The sequence below is a fragment of the Mustela nigripes genome, chromosome 13 (genome assembly GCF_022355385.1).
Source record: "Mustela nigripes isolate SB6536 chromosome 13, MUSNIG.SB6536, whole genome shotgun sequence".
Classification (NCBI taxonomy): Eukaryota; Metazoa; Chordata; class Mammalia; order Carnivora; family Mustelidae; genus Mustela; species Mustela nigripes.
Window position 1 is genome coordinate 70,400,589 of NC_081569.1, and position 25,540 is coordinate 70,426,128.

Consider the following 25,540-nt stretch of genomic DNA (forward strand, 5'->3'; position numbering starts at 1 on the left):
AGTCTTAGGCGGCTGGGTGCCAGACTTGTCACCCCTTCCATAGCCTCCTGGCTAGGGTGAGCACTGGCTGGCATGCCCACGCCTCCCACAGGAGGGTCACAGTGCTAGTGCTCCCACTTCAACAGCACCAAGGTGCCCACTCGTGTAGGTCAGACTGCAAGGCCGAGTTTCCAGGGTTGGGGGTCATCTCTGAACAGAACCTGTCAGTCTGATTTTCCAGGGAGCGACAGGGGCACTGGGGAGAGGCGGTCATTGAAGTCTCCAGCAAGCACCTTCGGGGTGCGGGGGGTGGGTCATGCTTCCCTGGGGGGATCGCTTTTCATTTCCAATCCTTTCCTCCATTTCTCCACACCCCACTGACAGGCCTATGTGAGCACTGCCTGGGTACAAGATTCTGAAGCTGGGCATGAGGCTGACATGGGCTTGTAAAAAGCCGCTAGTTTGGGGCTGGCAGAGGCTGAGCAGTCAGGGAGAAGGGTATCCCTTTCTTCCACCCCTTCCTGAACCTGAGCTGCCCTCTGGTCTCTGTCAGCTTACGGGGGTGGGAGGCGATATGGTGGATGCACACAGGGCAGGGAATGGATTTGTGGGAGCCCCAGAGGACACCTTGTCAATCTCTCCCTTGCCTTCCTGTCCTCCTATCTCCACCTCGCCTAACTTCAGGCACAAGCTACAATAGCCTGCTGGGGATTTTGCTTGGAACCAGTGAGCACAGGGCTGGGCTGGAAAACCCTGGCCGGGCAGAGGCTCATGAACTCGACCCGCGGGAGGGAGGCCACCAGTGCCCAGACCCAAAGAGTGCTTTGGGCTTGGTTCCAGATCCAGCGGCAGGCTCCCTGGCACGCTGGCACCTGCCTCCCTCTAGCTTCTCATTGGCCCGCATGAGGTGGGGGAGGGGGTTTCGGCCTTTCGCTTTGATTTTAGACTGTGAAACGGCTCAGTGCCCCCGGCTCTGATCGGATTGACTGTCTCTCATTCTCCAGGGACGAATTAATGGAGAACGATCAGTTAATTAACAAACCCTCATTCCGGCTTTTACCTTTCTCTTGGCCAGGACTCAGGCCAGGGCACCAGGCTGAGACTGGGGCGGGGGGTGGGGGGGGAGTAGCACGGACCCAGGAGTCAATCAAGTCGGCAGGGTCTCATCAAACCGTGTCCGCCCTCAGCTGCCCTTGGCTCTACCTCCCCGTGTGTCCTTTGCCCTCAGGGGTCGCGGAATCAGCTTGAAATATCTGGTATGATTCAGACTGGGCTAAGCTGTCCCCTAGACCAGCTTCCCGGAGCCTTCCACGCACCTTGGCTTAGAGAGGCTAAGAAGGATAGGCGCTGTCTGTGCCGAGCCGCGGAGACCTTCCAGCTTAACTCCCGGGTTTTGGGGCCAGAAGACCTCTGCTCCAAGACTTGGGGGTCATGTTCACACTCCCACCCCCATACATGGAGATACATTCAAAACATAATGCAGAGAAATAAAACGAAATATGAAGTCGTAAATGAGTCGGCAGCAAAAGCGGTCCTTGGGCTCAGCTGTAAGCTCCCTCGCTGCCTCTCCGCCCTCACCCTTACCTCGGCACCATCTGCCTTCCTCTCTTTTCCACAGCCGGTTACCAGGGCAGATTGCTTGCTAACTCTTAAACAGCTTCGCTGCCAAACACACACCTTCCCGGGGGCTTCAGAACCTTCTGACGGAACTCTCAGAGAGGTTCCCTATCCCTCCCATTATTGCCTCGCGCCAAAAAAGTGTGTGTGTGTGTGAGGGGGGGGGGGGGTCACCGCACCAAGTTCAGCCAAACATAGGCGTGCAGCTCCAGCACGCTCCAAACCAACTCCCGGGAATGTGCCGGGGGTAGGAGCGGGCAGTATCTGCGCACAGTTCCATGCAAGAATCGCCTCCCTCTTCCCAAACCGGGAGTGCCCAACTGAGAAGCGATGCACAGACCGTGTCCGGCCAGGTGCGGGGGTTTCTCTTAGTCTCTGGTGGCAACCGCTTCCAACACAGTCTCCGAGCACAAATGCGTCCCGCATTCGCTCAGGCAGTACCGGCGAGCTCCCGGAGCCTACCACAGCCCAATGTACAGAATCCTGGAGGAGACGGTCTGCTCCCAGGAGCCGACGCTAGGTCTACCAGGCCCAGGGAACTAGCCACCTCCCCTTGGGGAAAGGAGGATGGGATGATGCGTGCCCAGCCCTCTCTTTTTCCTTCTCTCTTGCAGTCTCTTTAGCCTCCCCAATCCCTTATCTCCCCACGCGCCCAGCTCACCTGCTAAGCGGAGTGCAGACATCCGCTGGAACTCCGGCTCTTGCAGCCACTTCCACATCCTCCGGAAGGTCTCCCGGCCGGACTTGAGTTTGCTCCAAGGTTTGGGGTTGCGCAGCAGGTCCGAGAGGGTCCCTTGGGAGCGGCAGAGCACCCTTTGCGCGAAGATGGCCTGTGGGATGCTGTAGCGCTTGAGCTCGGTGGTGATACGCTGCGCCACCTCTTTGGTATTGATCTCTTCCATCTGCCCTGAATTACTTCCATTGCTGACCTGTGCGCCGGTCACCGAAGGGTTGGGCTCCCGGGCTGTGCCCAGGAGCTGCCCGTGGCCTTGGGCGTTCAGGTGGGCGTGGGGATGGTGCGGAGGAAGGCCGTTGATGGGTACCATGCCGGCCGAGGTGGGCGTGAGGTGCTGCTCGCCGTGGCGGCCGAGCATGGCCGGATGGTGGGCTTCAAAGCCGTTCGGGGTGAGCATCTTGTCAGTGGGCATGGCGGCGCCCGGGTGGGCATAGTGAGGGAGCCCTTGCTGGGAGTTGTGGATGCCGCCGAGACCGGAGCTGGAGAGGGGCGAGAGGCTCTGGCCCATGCCGGCCACGTCCTTGTGGTAGGGGGTATACAGGTTATTCATGGAGGCCAACCCGCGCTCGTCCCGCATGAGCGTGAAGCTACCGCTCACATTGCCCGCCAGGCGCTGGTGGTGGTGCGGGTGGTGGTGGTGATGGTGGTGGTGGTGATGGTGAGGGAACTTGTCCGAGACGGTGGAGATGGGCGGCAGCGGCTGCAGAGGGGTTAAGGTGGTGTAGGTGGTGGGCATGCTCATACCTGGGGGAGTCTCGCAGGCCATGGTCATGGTCGGGTGCAGGGGGCCGGCCAGGCTGTGCTCGGGGGCCCGGTGGTGGTGGTGGTAATCGCCGCCGCCGCCACCGCCGTCCAGCAAGGACGCCATGCCCATGGAACGCGGGTGCGCGGGGGGCAGGTGGCTGCCACGGTGCGCCACGGAGCTTCGCGCGTGGGGGCTGCCGCCCAGGAGGTCGGCAGGAGCGGGCACCGGCTCATGGCTCACCCCGTGCAGCTCGCCGATCGCCTCCATGGTCAGCTGCGCGTTCATCGTGATCCGGGCGAGCGGGCGACGGACACAACATCGATGAGGCCGGGCAGAGGCGGCGAAGGGCGCACGCAGTCCGGTCTTCACATCGGCTGCCGGCGACTGTTGCCTGCCTTCCTTCCTTCCTCTCTCTGTGGGGTTCTGTCTCCCTCTCTGTGTGTCTCGCCTTCCCTCTTGCCCCCACCTTCCCCTCTGCGTCCTCGGCTTTTTTTAAAATATTAATTTCCAAAAAGGATCCGTGCCGTTGGGCGAGCGCGGAGCCCCCAGCCCGCCCGCCCCTGGGCCCCTCTCGCCCTTCTCCTTCTTAGAATTCTGAGGCCCCCGGCTCCCCTGACGCAGTCCGCGCGTCTTCCGCGGCTGCTGCTTGCCTGCGCCGCTGGCCAGCTCCAGCCATGGCTCGTTTACTGTTGCAGACTCTGTGGCCGCGGTTCCGCCGCCGCCGCCGCCGCCGATGCCGCCGCTGCCGCCGCCGCCGCCGCCGCCGCCGCGGCCCGCCCTCACTCCCGCCGGGCTCAGCGCGCAAGCGCGCGGCTCGGCCCCGCCCCCTCCGCCCCCGCGCGCGCGGCCCGTGACGTCCCTGTACAAATGATGAAGGGGGGTGCCGCGCCTTAACAGCGGCGCCGGATGGCCCTGGAGCGGCGCGCACGTGCGAAGGCCTGGCGTGGAGCGCGACCTGGGGCAGCCAACGCAGCCCCAGGAGACTTGGCGCACCTCTCGGCTCTAAGGCTCGGGTGGGCTCTCACCCAGTAGCACTTGTCGGGCTCCCGTCCCGGGTGGTGCGCCAAGACTGGAAAGTCCTCACCTTTCTCTCCAGCTGCTACCTCTTGGTGTAGATTGCCCTCAGAGCCTCAGCCTGTGTCGTTACTCCTTCCACTTTGACCCACCGAGCTGTATTTCCCAGAGGGCTTCTGGGAGCCCGCCTTCTCCCCATCCTCAGGTGCTTGGCAGTTTTGGAGGGAGGAGGAATAATTATCTTAAATGCCTTGGTCAGCTTGGTGACTGTTGACCCTCTGCCCACCCTTCCTCTTCCTCGGGCCAGAGAAGGGAACGCTCAAGCCAAGAATTCTGGCCCTGGCCATACCTCGTTGTCCCCCGCCGCCTGGGTCCTTCTTGATCTCAGCTGATAATAAGACGGGGTGCTGCTCCGCGAATGACTCTGTGTGTGTGTGTGTGTGTGTGTGTGTGTGTGTGTGTGTTGGGGGGTGGGGAGTGCCCTGGTGGGTTCCCACTTCAATTTCTGGGTGCTGGTGGGGTTGCCGAGTCTTGGGCTCTTCCTGCGATTCCTCTACGGCCCTCCTGGTAAAGCACCTGGAGGCCGCTGCTTGCGGGAAGGACTGACGCCGGCAGAGTGGAACAGGCGCGCCGGTCTCCGCTTGGCCCTTAGGGACGCCCTCTTCCCGGCGTCCCCGCGAGAAGCCTCCAGATTTGAAAATCAATTCAGCTTCGGGCATAATTGTCCGCTTCCTACAATCACGCTCCAATCTGGAATCGAACCCGGTCCTTGGGCTCGGCGGGGACGCGTGGGGAGGCCCCCAGTGTGGGACGTACACCCGGCTACCACATGCCGAGGCTTTCTTTCATTTACAAAAGAAAGGGGAAAAAAATCCGTAACAAAAGGCAGAGCCTTGTCTGCTTAGGTGCTTTCATCCCTCAGAGAAAGGACAGATGTGCCCATTGTCCAGCCCTTGGCAGTTACGACCGGGTCAGCGCAGAGCCTCAGCCCGGGGCGAGCTGTGGTCACAATGGGGGACAGCCTCTCAGAGCCTGGGTATCTGGATCTGATGTGGAACAAAGTGTGTGCGGCCTTTGCTGGGCCAAACTTAAGACTGTATGTTCCTTTCCTGGGGCACGTACTGAATCAGAGCCCACCAACAGTGTCTCTGCTAAAAATGTTCTTAGATCCTAGGAAAGGCCAACGCTGGGGTGGTGGGAGTAGTGGTGACTGTGTACCCTAGGCAGACACTTGGGCCAACCAATCCTTGGGGGAAATTTCCCACCAGCTAAAGCATGAGCAGGCTCATCTCTTTATCCAGTTCCCTGGCACAATCAGGGCAACATCATGATCCAAGTAGGTCAAGGCCAGTGAGTACAGTCCAACCTGACTTCCTTGAAAGCGGTGGCCATGTGCTGGGATTGGCTAATCTGGCTGGCTTCATCACCAGAGGCACTCCTATCTTGTCCAAATAATGCCCACAGAGGCCCAGGAAATGGGAATCCATCTCTGTAGACTTGGTGTCTACCTGCACAGTGAACATTCAGGAATTTAAGGCCCCCAGAGAAGAAAAATTGTGTGTGTGTGTGTGTGTGTGTGTGTGTGGAATACACTGACACAAAGGAGCTCAGAAAACAAAATTACTCTATTGAACTTATATCTACATCTAACTATTCATACACATAGACACAAAAGCATAGAACATATTTTCTGCCTAGTGGATTACAGTATACTGGTGGGAAGCTGCATCCTTGGTTCCTTCTTATTTTTTGGTTCTCTTTTCTTGTTAACACAGAGCATGTAGCTCTCATATAAGACCGAACAGTGGGTTTCAGTAGCAGGCTACCTTGAGCTAAACTGTCGCGTCTCCCCCACATGCCCCATTTTAATCACATCTGAAAGGATTGATTTGCCCTTATGACAACTCTCTTTCCAAAAGACAGTTTGTTAAAAGAAAGAAGTAAATACCACTAAGTGCACAAATTGTTCATGGTTTTCTCTTTGTGTAAGTTATTAGGGACTTGATTCTGGAAACCTCCTTCATGTATGGTTCCCAGCAGGGCCCCTGGAGCCTACCTAAAGACGGCTGAGTTCAGGTGAGTTCAACACTGCCCCCACAAGCCCCATGAAAAGAGGGTCTGGTTCAGTGTTGATCCCTAAAGGAGAAGCCAAAGGAAAGATCTATGTTAAGTTAATATATGTGCAGGACTTGCTTTGGTTTGTAAATCTCCCTAATCTTTCTTGGCTTTTCATGCCTTTCATTACCATTGTTTACCTGTAGTTGACTAAATTGCAGTGATTTTTAAGTAAACATTGTATTCTTATTTGACCTTTTGGAAAATTTTCCCTTTACTAAGGCTGTGCCTTGAGTGGGGAGGATGCTCTTAGGCCTACTTAAAGGTGAATGTACTTGTGTGTATGTGTGGGAAGGAGAGTAGGTGGATTGCCAACTGCTGGAGGTGTGGGATAGCTTTTCATCATTTTGTCCCTCCCTTCCTTTCCTCTTTCCAGTGCCAGCACAATGCCTGGTATCCAGTAGGTGCATTATGAGGAATTAGAGAATTAGAGCCCAAGGAGGAGTCCTTTAAAACTACTTGGTTGGTCAGTGTCTGCAATTACAGGATGCTGTTCAATTTTTTAAAAAAGCCAAGATGTCTGAGGGGAGGGCTTACTCTCAGCTGGTTAGATTTTGAGTAGCTGCAGGAAAATTAAAGAAAGAAAAATAGGGTCAATCACCACCACAAAATTACATTTGTGTATATATTTAAGAAAAAAGGAAATATGACTATGGACTGGATGCTTGTTACTGGCAATATTTTTAATGTGGAAACAAGGATTTCAGACCGCTTATTTTGTAAATGTCAGGTGGTGGTGCCTGGGCAGGTATAATCCTTCCTCTACTGAGTGGACCAGAGCTTGCCAAGCAACTCCACCATATTTAGAATAGAGACTGAGAACAAGGCCATTTTTTTCCAAATGCTAGCCACACAAGTTTCTCTCAGAATCTTCAGTCAGTTTCAGAGTTCCTGCCTTAGTTTTTTTGGTAATAGAGGTGTAATATACCCCCCAGTCCCAGTTTTCAGGACTATTCCAAAGAAATGAGCCATGAAATGTTTACTTCCCATTTGTTGACCGCACAAACAGCAAACCTGGTGTCAGGGCAGAGTCCCCCATCCAGGGCTCTAAAGGGAGACTGACTCCTCGGCCAGAGTCTCAGAATGGAACTCACCAGAATTTCTGATGCCTGTAGCATGTCTAGAACTAACCTCCTGGTGAGGAATCATTTCTTTGGTGTCTGGCAATGGTAGGGAACTTGATAACTGTGAGATGAAGGATTTGATCCTGGGTGCTTCCTGCCAGCTTCTCCTGTCCTTCTTCATACTTCTGCAAAAATTTTATTCAGAAAATTGTTGTTAGCTTAGAATAGAACACCCATAAAATTCAAAGTGCCCTGGTGATTCACTATTGAAAAAAAAATTTTTTTTTTAAATTAGTCAATGGCTTCTTCCTACTCTCTGGGGGCCGAGGAAGTGGTAACCAATTATTCTAGCTCTCTTTGGTAATCTCTTTGGTAATCTCTGATCTTCTATTTAGCGTGTAGTTTTTATTCATCTGTTAGGTTAAGCTTTTATGGCTTTTGCCCATGACATAAGTATGTATGTATATGAAAAATATATACATATATATAACTCTGTACTTTTGCACTCTCTTTGTTTCATTTCTTACCCACCCTCTCTAAATCCCAAAGAGATGATGGCTGGTGAAGGGCTCTCTGGGTTTCTTACCCAACCCCTCCTGACTCTGGGTTCTAGAGGATTCTCGAAGATTGCCTTCTGGGAGATGTAAGAGGCAGCAGTCTCAGGATGTTAGACCATTCCTTGAGCGTCTCTGATTACTTCTTCTCCTGGGCCATTTTATAAACTAGAGGTGGCTTCTTTCGGGCTTAAATCCATTTCACATTGGTGAGGGTTTTTTAAGGCCTCAGGCTCAGATCGCTGAAGAGATGGTGTGTTCTGAGGATATTGTCCAAAGCTTCCGGGAGGTGCTCCAGCCAGAGGACCCCGCGTTGGACGCAGTCAGCTCTATTCTGGGAGAGTTGGCCTTCTCTCACTAACCCTTCAGTGGATTTTCTTTCCTGATCTTATCTCTATACGGTTGAAGTATATTACAAAGGAGACCTATAATGGCTGTGGAGGAGCGATGAATTTTTTCAGTTCTGGGGCGATGGTTGAGGCTTCTCTTCGGTCTCACCCGTCTGGGGCTCCGTTCTGGATTAGCCACACCAGGGTAGAAGGTACAAGGGCCAGTGGCTAGGGAGGACGAGAGCAAGGGAGAAGGATCCCTTACGGTGCAGATAGATCAAAGCAGCCCGAAGTGGGCAAAACTCGGAGCAAAGAGAGGCAGGCAGAGGGCAAAGTCGGTTCACGAGAGCCTCGGGGCGCTCCATCCTCCAGCCCTGAAGAACAGAAAAGGCAAAAGTTGCGGGTCTCGGCCCAGCCACACATCTGAGGCAGGAGAGGCTTGGACCAGCCACCCCTACCCCGTGTAGATTGCGGGTTCTGCGGTCAGGCATACAGCCTGCTTGGCGGGCTTTTCCGCAGCCTCACAGGATAACCTCCACCAGGGCCCGAGAACAGCTGCACTTGGGAAGGAAAACTCTTTAAACAAATCATTTTGGTGTCTAATCAATTAGTGTTTGCGCAGTCAAGTACCATAGATTTAACAGAATAATCGTTACTGCCCTTGTCTTTATTTGACCCGCAGACACCTAGAAGATTTAAAAATGAAACGCCGGTATTCTGGGCTCCCCACCCCTTGCCTGTGCTTCTCTCCACTGTCTGCTGGGCCCCCCGACGAGTCCTTTGTTTTCTCTAGTCTCCTCTTTTCCTCCCTTCCTGCGTCTCTCTTTTCCCCTTTATACTTTCCACGTTCTTTCTTTTCTTGCCCATCTGGCCCTGTCGGCCTTGCTGGTCTCGGCTTCCTGATCCCATCACTCCGTGACTGGCATGGGAACCCATCTTCAGAGTATGGGAATTCTTGTGCTGTGGGCGAGCGCGTCTGCCTTTGGCCCGAGTGTCATCCAGGCACAGAATTATGAAGTCTCAGGTGCCCGGAAATATTTCCCTCGGAACTTTGCCCTTTAATCCTGAAGCTCACTTTCTCGTCCCCCTTTGATCCTCCCTGCCCTTTAGCTTCACTGGAGTTCCACAAAGACCTTCACCTGTGCGTCGGGGGCCTGCGTGCCTCTCAAGATCTTGCCACATCAATGTGGTGACCCAGGGCCTGGGAGAGGCATTGAGAAGGAAAGCTGAGAACACAGCCCTGGGTCCCAACCTACCAAAGCCGGGCGAGGAAGCAGGTCCTTCGAGGGGTGGCTTCCCAAGGGATTGTGTGTGTGTGTGTGTGTGTGTGTGTGTGTATGCGTCCTCTCTCTGAGGTGTGCTTCTCTGAGCCTGTGGACACTCAAGGTCCAGGGGTCCGTGTTGGGAAGGTCTGTAGGTGCTTGTCAATAGCTGCTCCTGTGTCTCCCTCTCCACCTCATGTGTCTTTCTAACCTGTGTGTGCCTGCATGTATTTGTGCAGGGACCTCCCTCCCACCCCCCACCACCCAGCCTGCCAGACCTCAGGCTGCCAGGTGCTGGGATGTGGGAACCCATAGCCCTGGGTCAAGACCTGAGAGTGTTGTACCCATGGGTACCAGGCTGAGACACCTGGAGGTGGGGCTAGGAGGCTGTGGGGAAGATATGAGGGGGAGGTGAGGAATTTGGGGGGACCCGGGTGGCCAAGAATACCTCCACCTCTCATCTTCTCTAATCATCATTTAACCCAGCAGAGAGGTCAAGCCTGACACATCTGGGTAGTGGGTTTGTTAAATACAAAGCTGTAATTCTAAAAGGGAGAGAAGAGTGGGCTGGAGGTAAAGCTGCCTCCTTCTCCCCACACTGCCAGCCCCTGGTGGCTCTGGCTGCCCCAACCTAAGCCTCAGTGTCTTGAGGTCCCTACAACTGCCTCTCAAGTCTCTGGCACTCACCTGGGGAAGAAATTTTGCTCTCAACAATAGATGATTATAATGTACTTGACTAATGCCTGTATTTTTCTGTTTAACATACATTAATCCAAGAAACAAAAAAAATCAATATTGCTAACAATATTGCAAACAAATCCTAGTCTCTCTCACACAAGAACTGTGTCCAATTTTCAGTCATTTCTACCCATTTGTATTTTGTAGATTCTCCTCACATTTTGTAGTTCCTGGCTAACCTGCAACCCAGTCCTGTATTTCAATAATCTTTCCCTAGAAATCCCGATATTATTATTGTTATTATTATCATTTTACACTGGGGGAGAACCAGGAACATTCCAAATCCCAGCCTCCTCCCTTCCATAGGCTCTTTGAGGACTGAGTTTACTTAAAACTCTGTCCCTATGGGCACCAGCAGATGCCCAAAGTCGCTGCTCAGTACTTTGGATTTTGTTACCTTCCCTAACAAATCCCCTATATGGCAACTCCCAACTCCTTGGAGAACTAGAGTCCATACCTGACTCTCCAGGCCAATATGCCCCCACCCTTGACACTCGCAGCTAATCGCAGCCAGCGGTTTTTGTTGGGAGATTTTTTAAATGATTCTTACAGTGCTTATTATTATTATTTTTTAAGGGTGTTTTCTACCTGGAAGGAACAAACCGGAGGGACTAGCTAATGAAGGAACTTAGGTTTGCAAAACACTGTAAATAATTTAGTATTGTATTTCAAGGAAAAAAAATAGCTTTCTTAAATCATCCCCATAATATAAATTGCAGACTTACAGTATGGTCCTGGTAAGTCTAAATTTTTAAAGGAGCAATATTCAAAGAGACATAGATGTCTGTATTAATTATTTATTCGCCAGTGCCTTCCTTCGTTTCTAACTTATTATTAATTAGGCGCCTCTAGTCTTTCGCAGAGCGCTCCACCGAGCCGGTTGCAGCTTTAAATATGAATTAAAAGCAAATCCAAGCTACTGTAATGCGAAAATTATTCCGTGTCTTGCATGGCAGAGATGAATAGCTGCGTGGATCAATACCGTGAAACTCGGCTCCGAACGACAGGGTTATTGATAGCGTATATTAATGATGTTAATGATGGAAAAAGGAAAACAACGGCCCACACGACTTAGAAACTTTTTAGCCGCTGAAACCCCGCAATAAAAATGGGAAGGGGGCAGGAATCGGGCTTAAGTGTAATAAGAAAATTATTTATGAAACCGGATAAATGACTTCAGAGTCTTGATGCATTTGAACCTAACGCTCTGGCTCCTGGCGGCCCCGGCTCCAGCTGGGGAGACCGCGAAAACCCCAAGCCTCGGGGAGGTGAGGGTGGGGAGCTCTCCGCTGGCCTCTGTAGCCTCCGGTTTGCTGCCCACCTTCCCCCATCCTCGCCGGGAGAGCCCTCTGGGGCTCTGGTTGCGGGCGCTTTTGGAAGTTAGTGGAATGGAGCAGGAGCTAGGCTGACGTCTGCTTTCCCAGAGGGGACAGTGAAGCTTTCGTTGGAGCCCGGCAGCCCAGACTTTGGCCGATTTCTTCACTGATCTTCTTGGCACCCACTGCCAGAGAGGAGGCTTGAGGGGGCTCAGAAGTCTGATTCCGCATTGTCGCCTCCAGTACAACCGGCTAAGTGTCTCCGGATCCCCAAAATGCGAACAGGGGCTCTTGTCTGAGAGGGAAGTAGGTTGGATAAAGAGAAACTGCTTAAACAGGGAAAGAAAACTGGGAATGACGCCCATTCTCCTCCTCCGTGCCTCAGCAGGCTCTTTACCAGGCACCGGGTGTAACTGGGCCTTGGCATTCAGCGCCCGGCAAGCGCGGGATCCTGCAGGCTCGTTCATAAGCGTTGGGAGAGGAGCTAGCGCTCTGGTTTGGGCCTCATCCACGAGTAATTCGGCCTAGGCGCCGCCCCCCTCCTCCCCGCTGGTCCCAAATATCGACCCACTTTCCCTTTCTCCCCAGCCGAGGGCCAGGAACCCGGGAGCGAAAGGTTAAATACTGACCCGGGAGGACGGCGGGAAAGGTCAAAGCCCGAGAGTCACTCGCAGGCCCGAGGTTCCACCCCCTGTGGGGGGCATAGGGCCGCCAGGTTCCCTCCCACTGGCTGGGTCTGAGGCCCTTGAAGCGGAGGCGGAGGAGGGGCGGGGTGGGGATTTGGGAGGAAAGGACGACCCCTCCCAGCAGATTATAGGGGTCTCCTTATAGCAGAAGATGCTAGGGTAGTGGGTGGGTCGCCCCTCACATCGCGGTCCTGAGTTTAGTCTTTTGGGTTCGAGTAGGAAGTTGGGGGGCTTTTAATCTATGCTTGAGACTGTAATTTGTTCTCCATTTCAGGAGGGGGTAGGAGCCACCTGGAGCTGACTATATGTTCCAGGTCAATGATAGTTTCCCTTTGAAGGATGGGGTAATTTTTTTTTCTTTGTTCTTTTAAATTGTTTTTCCTCCTTTTTTCTTCCTTCCTGCCCTTCACCATCTTTTCTACTTCTCCCATTTCCTTTATTTCTTTTCCCTTTTCCTTCTTCTATTCTTTTCTCTCCACCTTTTAAAAATTTTTCTCCTCCCTTCCTTTTCTTTTTTCTTCCCTCTCCACTTCTTATTATTTTCTTCTCTGCAGCTTTCTCCCCTCATTTCCTTCCTTCTCCTTCTTCTATAGTTAGGCGGAGGCCTGGCTCACCTCTCTGTGCCTTAAGACTTTCCCAAAAAGGTGCCAACTGCTCTGACATCAAATAATCTTGTTTTTGAAAAAGGAAAAAGGCAAGTGAGCTCAGGATGCGGAGGGAACACTCTCTAGGCCCTTTAGGTGTAACTGGCATGCCCTGACACTTTCAGCTGAGTCTTTGCAGTGGTCCAAAGCTCAGGTGGCATTCCTTTCCCAGACTTGAAACTTCGCAAATAGGGAGAGTATGTTCCCCTTGCCAATGCTCCTCACAGTGCCTTCTGGGCCCCTGACAGTAGTAAGAATCTTGGGTTGTTGTTTTTACTTTTATTTATTTGACTTTTTTTTTTTTTGAAAAAACAAAAACAACCACCACCACTAACAAAGTGAATCTCTGAGGCCAAAACTCCGGAAAGCACAGATGAGAACCTTAAATCTATCCCAGGGCTCTAGGGGCAGCCCAGTTGAAACCATTATCTAGATAATTAGACAAAAACCAAACTTCCTGCCATCCAGGAAGAGATGCTTCTCAGCTACCCAGCTTTAAAGTCCACAATCAACTGCATGTTTCAGATAATCGCCAGGAGGGCTGCGTAGACTTAGCGTTATACCCACACAATCTACCAGCAAGCAAGCGGCCATTCCTTGGAAAGGAAACACAACAGACACTGCACAAAATCACTTGATTCTGGAAAAAAAATCAATAACGAAATTAGGTTTATTGTCTGCTTATATGATTAAAAATGACAAAGTGTTGCCTTTTATTTTCATAAAAAGACAGAGAGCTGAACAAAATAATTTACTATGGAGTTCTGCGCATTTCATTTGCCTGGCAAAACCTGGAAGAGGCCGAAAGGGCAGCTGTGACGCTCAGTGACGGTGCCAGAGACCCCCCCTGCTCAGGGATGAGTTCGTCATCGGAGAAGATATGTGCAGCTGTATGTGCAAGGATAATATATTTCCTAATCGCCAGTTTGCAGCAATGCCCTGGGCTTCCTCAGTTCTCAGTTCCACTTGAATCCAAAGAAATGCTGGGCCAAGTGTCCCATGCCCCTAACTTCTTTAACTCAAATCCAGGTCCCAGGTCTTGTTTTCTTAAATAACTCTAAGGATGACACTGCTTTCACTCAGTCACAGCCTCCCAGATCACCATCCAGCCACCCTGGATCTTCCATCCCAGTAAGCGCAGCCTCTGGTCCTGTGTGCATGTATAGGTTGGAGAGTGTGTGTGCCTGACCCTCTGCTTGGCCGGAATCAGGCTCCCTTCCGATGAAGGCTTGTGGGTTTCCAGAGTCTGGGCTGCAATCAGGAAAATGGGGTTTTGGAAACTCTGTGGGCTGGATTCTCCAAATGTGGCCGGCGGTGCTGTGTGCGCATACGAGGAACACGATTCTGTTGGGCGTGTTTTGGTTATACCAACGCGGGAGGGTTATTTAGCTACGTTAAAAACAAAAAGAAAATGCAAAAAAAAAAAAAATCCACTATGTGAATCTCGGCTTAAACTTCCCTCCCCCAGCCCCTCATCCCCGGTAGCCGAGTTAGAATCTACCCTCGTCTCTCAGCTGCTGCTGGGTCAGAGACCAGCGTGCCCAGAGCACGCTCCCACTCGTTCACTGCCTTGTTCTAGAACAAAGTGGCTCCCAACTGCGCTAGGGTTCATGGAGCGCCGCCTGCGAGAGAGTGCGAATAGCTTCACGCGCACTTAGCACCATTAGGAAAATACCAAGCCTGGTCCCTTAGAGTTCCATGCGCCTTCGGATTTGGAGCTGGCGCTGTTTCATCGGCTGCACAGACCGCGGATGCGTTTGTTAAAGTCTTTAATTGGCTCTCCTTTGTTCTGGAACCGAGAGGACTTATCTCCTAGAGGTTGCGGAAATGAAACACAACCCAACCATCTCTTCTACGAAGTCCTCGGGAACATGGCTTCTCCAAGGTCTTCTGGCCTCTTCTTGGGGTCGAGGGCTTAAGGTGAAGCGGATGTGGATTGCGTGTTCCTTGGAAATCTGACAGTCCGGGCTGGGCGCTGTCACCGGGCTAGAAGTCGAGCCCCACCCGCTCAGCCTTCTCCCGGTGTCCGGCTCGATGTCGCTTTCTGCTCCTGCCCCGCCCGGCCAGCGCACCCTTAAGTAGGGCACCTTTCCCGGAGACGTCCAAAGGGAAGAGGCGAGGGCGCGTGGGTCCTGACCGGGCGGGGTCTGAGGAGCAGCGTTACGGAGGAGGAAAGCGTACCGAGGGTTGGGGCGTCGGGTGGCCTCTGCTGTGTGGTAGCTCCAGCTCCTTCCTGTGTCAAGGCAGAATCAGCCACCAACAAACTCGACTTCTTTCCCTTCCCCGTCCTTCTCTCCAACCTCTTTTCGCGACTGGGCTCCCTCTCCAGCATTGAGAGCCCCAGAGCTGCGGGTTTGAGGGTCAAAGGTCAGACCTTCACTAGGCACCAGCTTCCACTTGTACCGCTGCTGGCGTGAGAGCAGGATTTGCCTTCTCTTTACATTCTCCTCTAGACGCCCATTGCCAACAGTAAAAGAGAACAGAGGCTGATCTCAGAGCTCCCACCTCCCTGACTTGGCCCTCTCTGATGAGGTGGGGTCTTGGTGTGTGTGTGTGGGGGTCAGTTTAATTTAGGAAATAATATCCAGACCACAAAGTCACTCATCCAGATATTTTTATGAGGCTTCTTTTTTTTTGGCGGGGGGGAACGGGGAGGTTTAATGATTTCTGTAGGTGTCCAAATTGGGCTGATTTTGAGCACAGGATCGACCAGGGGAGCATGCTTCCTCTGCATCATTTCCATCACCCCAACCCTGGTCAGAGATGGAAGGAAGTTGCCAGAAGGGATCCAGGAGAGGCAAACGAATGCCTAGCTCTCCAAGTCGGCAGATCAGTTCCAAAGGGGCCGACCTTTTGCATGAATGGGGGCAAGGTCGGCAGAGTAAAAAGCAGATTTCTATGCATGTTCACGTGGCCCAATGTAATGAACACATCTCCATCAATTCCTGGAGGCAGAGGGCTCAATTTACTTCAGTTTTAGCAGAGGAACGTCCTCAGCCTTAGCTCTGACTGACTATAAAGCGGCGGAGTAGTTAGAATTCTCTCCAATGAAAGCGATGGTCAATAGAATTCTCGGTATCAAATGAGCAATAATTTGCTGTGGCTACATGCTGGATAATGAAAGATGTTAGCAGGATCAATAAAAAATGAAAACACTTTTACTTACATCTTGAGTTACTGTTTTAAGAGAGGGAGAGGGATGCAACAAACCCAAAGCTAGGTTCAGAGCCTCCTCACACTCCCCTCAGACACACAAAGCTCCATCACCACCAGAGAGGTTTCCTGTAGCCAAGGCCTTTAAGTTCCTCCCTCTGTGCTCACTGAAGATTAGGTTATTTATATCAAATTAACTCCTTAGAAACATGTAATTTATTAACTATCAGGGCATTAAAATTTTCACTTTTTTTCTACAGACAGAAATAAATTTTAAATTGTTTTCCACCAGAACTAAAGGTCGCCTAATTGGTTATAGTTTGCTGAAAAACTGGGAAACATCCCCAAACTGACCTGTCCCTTGAAATGTCTCAAAATAAACCTGCACTTGACCAAGATACCCAGGAGGACCTGTGTTCTTTGGTGGTGCACACACAGGCAAAGGCATAGATTTAATTCTTTTTGATTTGTTACCTATGGTCATTAAATCTGGACACTTCAGACCCCAAACTCGCTCTTTCCAGACTAGTTAATTCCCTCATCTTCTTTCATAATCATTTCATCTGTTCAATTTGTTTTCAATTTGCACTGGGTTTATTTGTATCTTCCAGTCTGCTTTTCTTCACCATTCAATTCCAAACACTCCCCCTACCTATCTGGTCTTTAAGAAACCTATTGTGAAACGATCAGGAAAGCATTCTATATATTTTTTTAAGAAACAAAGACTTTAAAAATGAGAAAAATATCCCTAGTGCTCTGCGTAAAACAAGTACAACGAAAAAGCTCATAGACAGAGGGCTTCCAGCAGCAGAACCAATATAAGCAGAGAACATTGGCAAATGTGTGTTTGGCTGCTTCTGTGGGTTTAAGAAGCCTACATTTTCTCATCACTTAAAAATAGAGAGAGAGAGAGAGACGGAGAGACAGAGAGAAAGAAAGCGAAAGAAAGAAAAGACACAAATTTAGCTGCCGTTTTTTGCTCTCTGACCAGAGGAGCTGGTTCTGCCACGGAGATAATGGTCAGTGCTGCAAGAACAGTGGCCTGTGATCATCTTTAGCAGGTTTGGACTGGTTTTGGAGGGACAACCGAGCAACCTGGGAGATCCAGAAAGCGGGAAGCAGTCTAGGGAAGTGTAGACAAGTTCCATTCGGGGGATTTGCCCCCGGTTTGTGAATTCCACTGGCCGCAGTTCCATAACGCGCACCAGTGCAGGTGCGGTTCTGCAGCCGTTCGCTGCTTCGCAGAACCGCGCACAAGCCGCAGACACGCGCTCGCTTACCGGCCACCCAGCTGGGCACGCCGGGATATTTACACCCTGCTTGGGAGGCCTCCTCCCAGCCCTCATTTGCTACTTTAAACTCGCCAGGAGGACCCGTTAGCGGCAGTGGCTGGGATGGCAGGCGGGAGGGGGGCGCCCCCGCTTGGCTCCCGGGCCGTGACGCGGCTTCTGCCCTCCGCCCTCGGCTCCCACCCTGTTTGTGTGGCTACAAGCTCAGCAGCCGACCGGCACGGCCCGGCCCCTGGAGCCCCAGCTCCGGCCTACCCAGCCCCCTCCCCCCGCACGCGCCTGTGAGACTGGCTTACCCCGGTGGGCGAGTCGCGGCGCATTAGCGGATTTCATGGCAAGTTGCTTCTGTGACAAGCGATCAGGTTCGTGTTGGAGGATTTGCCCCCTAGGAGGGAGGGAAGCGAGAGTCAATCTGCATAATTTCAAATGTGAAAGAAACCGGGAAACTGGGAAGCCTAATTTCAGGCCCCCTGATTCCCCCCTCCGCGAGAACTATAAGCCGCCCCATCCCGCTCCCGCGTCAGTGAACACCAAGAAAAAAATAATCCGCACATGTCGCAGGTGATACCTTTTATTGTGCTCATTTTAAAGACGGGGACGTGTTGGCCCCCTCCATGAAGCCTTTCTTGACAGCCTGGCCCGGGGCAGGTGGGTCAGCCAGGCTGCTCCTGGGCCCGCGGATTCCTGCAGGGTCGCGAGGTGAGGGGTGCCAGAAAGAAAGACCTCGGGCTCGTGCCAAGCGGCCCCCTTTGGCGCGCAGGGTCTGAGTCAGACGCACAAACCCAAATTCCCTCCAGCGCCTTCGGCTCCATCTTTAAATCCAGGCAAAGATCAATTCTCCCTCTCCCTCGCACACACACATTTGCAGCCATAAATAAACAGCTCCCAGCTAAATCAGGAACCGGAGAAGAGGAAGAAAAAGGAAGAACAGAGAAGGATAAGAACCAGAGCACAGGTCTCGCTTCTCCCAGCAGCCGGATGGCTCTTTTAGGTCAGGCCAGCCTCGCATTTGGGGTTGCAACTTGCATTTGAATAGCTGCCTGGGCTTGTTATGGACCTGGGAAAGCTCTGAAAGGGAATCACTATGCAAATTGTCCCAGTTACAATCGAAAGGTTCGATCTTCAGGAGCTGCCTGACGGAAGTTGATGTCAGCTATCTGTGCATTAGGGTTGCATTACCGCCTTCGCTGGCCTCCTCACCACCCCCTCTCGCGCCTGCCGGGGAGGCCTTTTTTTTTTTTTTTTTTTTTGCTTATGTGTATATTTCCCTTCAGTAATTAAAAGAAAAGAAAAGAAAGAAAGAAAGAAAGAAAAAAAAGGGCTGAGGTTGGCAGCGTAGCTGGCTCCGGGCTCGGAGGCCCACGGGTGGAGGGGAGGAGGTGTGGCCGCTCCGGCGGGTAGGAGAAGGGGGGAAGGTCATTCTTTTGCAGCAGGTGTTGTTGGTGCGTCTGAAATCAAACATTTAGAAACGTTTTTTTAGCGCTTTGCAGGACTAGGTGGCTGCGAGGGGTGGGGGCGGAGATGTCTGCCTCCGCCCGCCTGCTTGATCCTACAATGCCGGCTGCAGATCAATACCCGCTCACTGTAATCCTAGTAATTGTAGGACTCGCAGCTTTTATTTAAAAAAAAAAAAAAAAAGACACTACGGCGCGGGCAGGCTGCTGAGGCAGCGCGGCTAGACGTGGTGCCTCCGGGCGCCTTTTTGGGTGCCCGTCTTTTACCCTGGAGTCCTGAAAGCCCCCGCAGTGGGGTGATTTTGAGATTCCAGGGCGCAGGTATTAGCTTGGGAGGCTGGGGGACAGCAGACACAGCGAGGCTCCGGTGGTTTCCTGCTAGGAACGGCTCTAGCGCGAAGGTGCTCCTGGCGGCTCAGGGCAGGCAGGTTGCGGCAGGGCTGGCTGCGCGGGATCTGGCCTTTTCCTCGTCTCCTTGCGGGCCCTGGAGGGCGGGTCAGGCCTAGAGATGAGCGTCCTGCGTTTGGACACTGGTTTGTTGGCCTTAGGCCTCACAGGCTCCAGACCTTGACGCTCGGGGCCCCTAGGATGTTGGAACCTGGGCCTTCCCGCATAGAAAACGGTGTTGTCCCCGTGGTCGCTTCCCAGGGCCCTAAGCTGGACCAGCCTTCCGTCTGCGGGCGGGAGCGCCCTGCTGTAGGCCTAGCGTGGGCGTTCGGCCTGCAAGGCTGGCTGAGCCTCGGGCGATTTACTCCCTGCCCCGCGCGGGCCTTTGAGGCCTTGGTTTCCTCCCGGAGCGCGGCCAGTCCCACCTATCCCGCCGTGCCCGTGGGCAGGGTTTGTGTTCCGCAAGGCGCCTGCTGCTTCTGCCGCCCGCCCCTTGCTGGCAGAGTCGGGGCAGGACCGCTGGGGCCTGGGGCCGCAGCCCCCGCGCGGCTGGCAGCACGCAGCTTCTGGCGACCTCGAAGATGACCATCTGTCATTCAATTAAGGTTTCAGGGCAGCTGATGGGGGAGTCAGGGTCAGCGACCCCAGGACAAAAGGGCCTGCTGCCTTGCATAGGAGAAGTTCAAATGTTAAATGCAGAACATTGTGCCCTCTCTCAGCCCTGGCCCCCGCCCGGCCGCAGGTCCGGCCGGTGGACAGCAGCGGGGTGAAGGGCAGCGGTCATTAGCACTTAGATTTCAGCTCTGGGCCGGGCTCCTTCTGTTGGGTCATTTTGACCAGAGAACCTTTAACCCTTTCACGCCAGCTCTCCCTCTAGGGAATGCCAGCTTGTCTGAAGGAGGAAAGAAAAGAGAGGGATCAGATGCACCCATATAAAGAGCGGTCAAACTGTATTTCTGGTCGCTTCTCTATGGGAAAAGAAAACCTACAAGATAGAAGGGAAAACAGATTCTTACAGCCAAGACAAACTAAAACATCTTTATAAAGATTTATTTTAAAATTTTTAGTTTTGGGTAAAAAATACATTCTTTAAGTGTGATCATGAAACCGCTGGTCTGGTGTGGGGAGAACATGTTTGTAAAAACTCCAGACTTTTCTCCCATAATAATGTTTATCCAAACGTGTGAATGGTGATGAGCTTTACACAACGACAGACAACTCCATTTAAAGTGTTGGTGATGAAAAGTCTCCAATCCAGTCAGTCTCATCTACAGTTGAAAATAGGCTGGACAGTTGGCCTTTCCCTTTTGGGACTTTCCCATAATAAGATGTGGCAAAAAAAATTTTTTTTTAAAGCTAATGGAATTCAGAAAATACATTCATTAAGCATTCACAGGCTGTGGGCATTTGGGTGTTAATATTATTGGCTTCCTGACACTAGGCAGAAGGAAAAGCAGCCACATACTTAACCATTCTCAGTGGAAGATCCAACTATTCCTCTCAATTATTAACCATGAAGCCTGAAAACAACTCTATTAGCAAGATATCATTTCAAAGCTTGGAAAACTAGGTCCTTCAGAAAGCTTGTTAGTAATGGAGGAAGGATCCAGGGCTTCTGGCTTCCAGCCCCAGTTCTCAATGTTAAACCCCAGCCCCTACTTTTTGGAAGTTACTATCAAGAAATCAATTAATCAATCAGACATTCAGCACTGAAGCACCTTAGCAAATTTTTCATTGGATAACAATGAATAATGCATGGCGCTCCAGCATATTGACTGTGGTAAATGGTCTTTAAGGTAAGGTGCTGCAACAAGTAACTTTAAATAAAATCAAAATAAAAAGTTTACCACAATCATAATAAATTGTTCAGTCATCTTCCTATTGACTCACAAAGCATCTTTCTTCAGGGGCATTTGGAGTTATTTTTTTCCCCTTACAAACAGACCAGAACAAATTGATGAATTGAGCTTTCACTATGCTAATTTAGACATTATAAATATTTAATTAACATCCCTAATAGCCAGTCATAGTGGGCCTCCGCTCTGCTTTACACTGTTCTTAATCTAAAGTAAATGCTTTTCCCATTAATAGCTTGATGCCATATTAGCAGCTTCCTCGGTAAAATGGCCCCATTTAGTTCAAAAGGAGGGAGCACTGAGTAGTCTGCATTAGACAGAGGTTTATTCCTGTTTGTAAAGGAACCTGGGAATAGTATCAAGTCTCTATAGATCCCACCTTTCTCAGTTGTTGCTTAAGTGAGATGATCCTAAGAATATGTACAACATCTCAATTTTATTTTTCTAGACAATATAATTTTTTGCGATTGTACTATAATAAAAACTTATTTTAGTAAGACTTACATTATAAGGTGGATCACAGACAATGGATGACAAATTTCAAACAAGAGAATATACTACTCTTTTCTACAGAGTAGTGCAGTGAAAAGAATTCTGAACCAGGAGTCAAATGATCTAAGTTCAAATCCTGTGATAGTTACTAGCAGTGGGACTCTTGGATTTAACCCTTCTGAGTCTCAGTTTTCTCTTTTAATGTGGATGTAATTAATGTCTATGACACAGGATTACTTTAAAGATTAAATGGAAGAATGTGAAATTTTGTGGCTTATAGTAGATAGTTGATATTGGTTAATTCATAAATGATTTCCAAATATTCATTAACCTTTCTGTCCCTTTTATTTATTATTGTCTTCTTTAAAATACCTTGTTATCATAATGTAACACAATATTTGCAAATGTTTGTCTCATCAGTTATTGGATCTAGTTTCTACAATGTGAAGTGGAGAGAAGCAGGAGGCGGAAACCCTGTCCAGCAGGCAGTGTAAAACAGATACCAGAATTCGGACTTTTAAAAGCTCTGAGTCATAAACTCTGATCACTGAAATGTCCTTACACAACAGTCCATGTGTGTTTAGAAAGACTCCAGAAGCAGCCTTGCATATCCCAAGGGGGCAGGAATCAAGCCAGACTAGAGAGTTCACGAAATTAGAAACTCTCTGGACTAATCTAACTCTGGGGTCTGATTCTGCAGATGCTGAACACTGAGGGTAAACAGCTGAAGAAAGGAAGAGAATCTTCAAACAATTTAAACTTGAAATGTTAGAAAGATAAGCCATCTTATTCTGATAATATTTCTCAAAGAGTCTGAGGAGAAAATGGAATTGGCTTGTTAAATGTTGCTGGTGGCAGAGACAATAGAAACCCTGAACTGTTATTTGCTAGCACAAAATAAATACTACCTATTGTAATATAGACATTTATTATTATTATTATTATTATTATAGGTATTTATTTTGATAAAGTAAATATCCTAGTAAAATCACATCATTTTGGCTTTTTGTACAAACCACATTTTCCTTTTTTTTTTTTAATATTTATTTATTTATTTATTTATTTGATAGAGAGAGATCACAAGTAGGCAGAGAGGCAGGCAGAGAGAGAGGGGGAAGCAGGCTCCCTGCTGAGCAGAGAACCCGATGTGGGGCTCCATCCCAGGACCCTGAGATCATGACCTGAGCTGAAGGCAGAGGCTTAAACCACTGAGCCACCCAGGCGCCCCCCAAATTTTCCTTTTTATTTTTGGTTAGGCTTAGAAAGATCAATGTAAAAGGACACAGACTGGCTGAAGATGACTCCCTAAGTACCAGGGTAGTACAAAGTATAACCCAGACAACATAGCAGTCTGACATTAGCTAACTCACTCTTTCCCCTTTGTGCTTCTTTTCCACTCCCTTGCTCTCTGGGTCTTCCTTTCTCATTTTTTCTTTCCACACTGTGTGAAGCTCCATAAAATAGAAAGGGAAATGTTTCTGCATATCTACCCCCCCTTCCCCAACATTTTATTATTATTTTTTGAAGATTTTATTTATTTATTTGAGAGAGTGAAAGAGAGAGAGTTGGGGGTGGGGGAGCAGAGAGAGAGAGAGAGCCAGAAGCAGAGTCCCATTGAGCAAAGAGCCTGCCACAGGCTCAATGCCAGAATCCTGAGATCATGACCTGAGCCCAAGGCAGATGCCCAACTACTGAGCCACCCAGACGCTCCTCCCCATTTAAAAATTTTATTTTATTTTATTTTGAGGTACCCATGGGGAATGTTTTTGACCAATGGTTCCCAGAGGTGTGTCCAAGAGTGTTAGTTCTTGAGGACATCATTCCTTCTAGGGGAGTGCTTGGTATGGGCTTAGAGTACTCTCATTATCCACTTCTTAGGCCTCCTGAGTCATGGCACTGGGCCTGCTGGAAGAAAGCTACAATGAATTGTGCGTGAAACTCTTAGAAATAGGGTAGAAAGTGATTGGCAGTTTCAAAAATGTAGTGTTTGCTCAGCCATCCACTGCCCACTGTGTGCCAGGCACCTTGCTGGGAATAGGAGTCAAGAGGAAACAAAGTGGTTGTTGTGATATCTAGATGCTATTTTAGAGATCTGAAGAAAGCAGTGAGAGTAGAGAGGATGGGTAGTTGCTTGGGGCAGGGAGTTTTGTCACTGAAGGCTTTACCCAAGGAGGCAAACTCTCAAGCTCAAGAGGAGATGGAGTTGAGCAGGTGAAGATGAGGATGTAGGGGACACAGAGGCAAAGAGAAATAATTTGTGCTAAGGTTGCACAGTCCAAATGCTCAGCCTGGTAGGCATAATGGTACACAGCTCAAGAAGAAAGACAGTAGGGGCCTGTGAGGGGCCCTGTTGCCAAGTTGGTCTTGGATTTTATAATTTACTCAACAGGGAACCAAATGAAATTTTTATTCAGGCAAATGAGATGATCCGATTTATTGCTTAGGAAAATAACTGGTGGCAGAATAAGGAGACTGGGGACAGGAAGGCCAATACAAAAATGACAAAAACAGGGGCACCTGGGTGGCTCAGTGGTTGAAATCCTCTGCCTTCAGCTCAGGTCATGATCCCAGGGTCCTGGGATTAAGCCCTATATGGGCTCTCTGCTCAGCAGGGAGCCTGCTTCCTCCTCTCTCTCTGCCCTCCTCTCTGCCTACTTGTGATCTCTGTCTGTCAAATAAATAAGTAAAAAAATCTTTAAAGAAAATGACAAAAACAGCAAACCAAGACAAAATTAATACTCATAATACTCATATAAAGTGTGTATAAAGCCTGAATTCATTAAATAATTTCCCAAATTTCCATTTCTTTTAACACAGAGAAATCTTAGTATCAAATTTATCTGAGGAGTGTAAATGTAACTATTTTTCTATTTCCTATTATTTTTGGTTAATTTTGTAAGTAATATTGTAAGTACCCCATAGCTTTACCTTTGAATCTTGTTTTCTATTGAACTTGATTTGCATGTTTTGGGGGGGATAACCATTGTTCCTGAACTGGAAGTTTGTCTTCATTGGCCATGGAGCTGGTCATATTCAAATAAAACACAAAGCAACTCAAAAAACCTTTGAGGAATAAAGTGGATCTTCATTATCTGTCTTCTTGGAAGCGTCTTAAAACCTGCACTGACCTTTTTTTATACAGCATTTCACATCTTAAATTTCCTGAAGTTCCTCTTTAGACATCTCTTTAGTCTTCCTCCCAAAGTTCTTCCTCTTTATTTTTTTACTTTTTAAGATTTTATTTATTTATTAAAGGGAGAACAAGTGAGACACACACACACACACACACACACACACACACACACACACAGAGAGAGAGAGAGAGAGAGAGGGTTCATGAACAGAGGGATGGGGCAGAAGGAGAGAAAGGAGCAGACCCCCACCCTCAGCAGGGAGCCTGAAGCCAGGCTTGATCCCAGGACTCTGGGATCATGACCTGAGCTGAAGGCAGATGCTTAACTAACTGAGCCACCCAGGAGCCTCCCTCCTCTTCTTTAGTAATGAAATTCCTATAACATCGGGTATAACAATGTACCCCTATATTCAACTGTACCTTCAGATCTCTCTTGCAGAAAAGGAAGAGCTAAGTGGGGAAGGTGTCTTATGGTAAGACTTTCAGAAAAGTACTTTAAAGGAAGCTGAATCACCTGGGATGTTTGACGTTTGATTTTGTGTCTTTTTCCTGATGTCTGGATCACAGACTTGATGGTTGGAGCTGCAGTGATCATCTTGAAACTATGAGGCATTTTTGAGGGTAAGAGCTATGTGTTAAAGATGCTGTGGCAAAAAGGTAGAAGGATCCTGGTTCCTGAGGATCATGGGGTCATCATTCCAGCCCTTAACTCTGTATCTCTGGATTTCTTTCATGAGAGAAATAGGCCTTTATCTTACTTAAGTCAAGGTTATTTCAGATGTGTTAATAGCAGCTGAATGTATTTCTAAGTGATACAACCTACACAGATTTAGAAAGTAGGTTCTAAAATCTGATAATCCTGGCATGAATTATTATTATTTGTCAATCGAAAAATATACTTCCTTATTTTCTTCACTATGATAATAGTGCTTATTTCCCCTTTTGTCCTATTGCTATGCAAATATGTTTTGATTTCT

General features: G+C 49.7%; 1 protein-coding gene and 1 long non-coding RNA gene across 7 annotated transcripts in view; both read right to left on the minus strand.

Annotated features, from left to right (window-relative positions):
* ONECUT1 (one cut homeobox 1) overlaps positions 1–3,828 on the minus strand; it is a 43,581-nt gene extending 39,753 nt beyond the window's left edge. For all 6 annotated transcript variants that reach the window (XM_059372856.1, XM_059372858.1, XM_059372861.1 and 3 more), the window contains exon 1: positions 2,258–3,828. In XM_059372856.1, coding sequence (XP_059228839.1) covers positions 2,258–3,362 — 1,105 coding nt within the window. In that variant the 5' untranslated portion in view covers positions 3,363–3,828. The remainder of the gene's footprint in view (positions 1–2,257) is intronic.
* A 9,618-nt stretch (positions 3,829–13,446) lies between these two features.
* Positions 13,447–18,247, minus strand: LOC131998740 (uncharacterized). The gene is made up of 3 exons (XR_009398845.1): positions 17,810–18,247; positions 17,538–17,626; positions 13,447–15,909 (listed from the first exon to the last, which is right to left on the minus strand). It is a non-coding gene; the product is annotated as an uncharacterized LOC131998740 (long non-coding RNA).
* Positions 18,248–25,540: the final 7,293 nt, after the last annotated feature.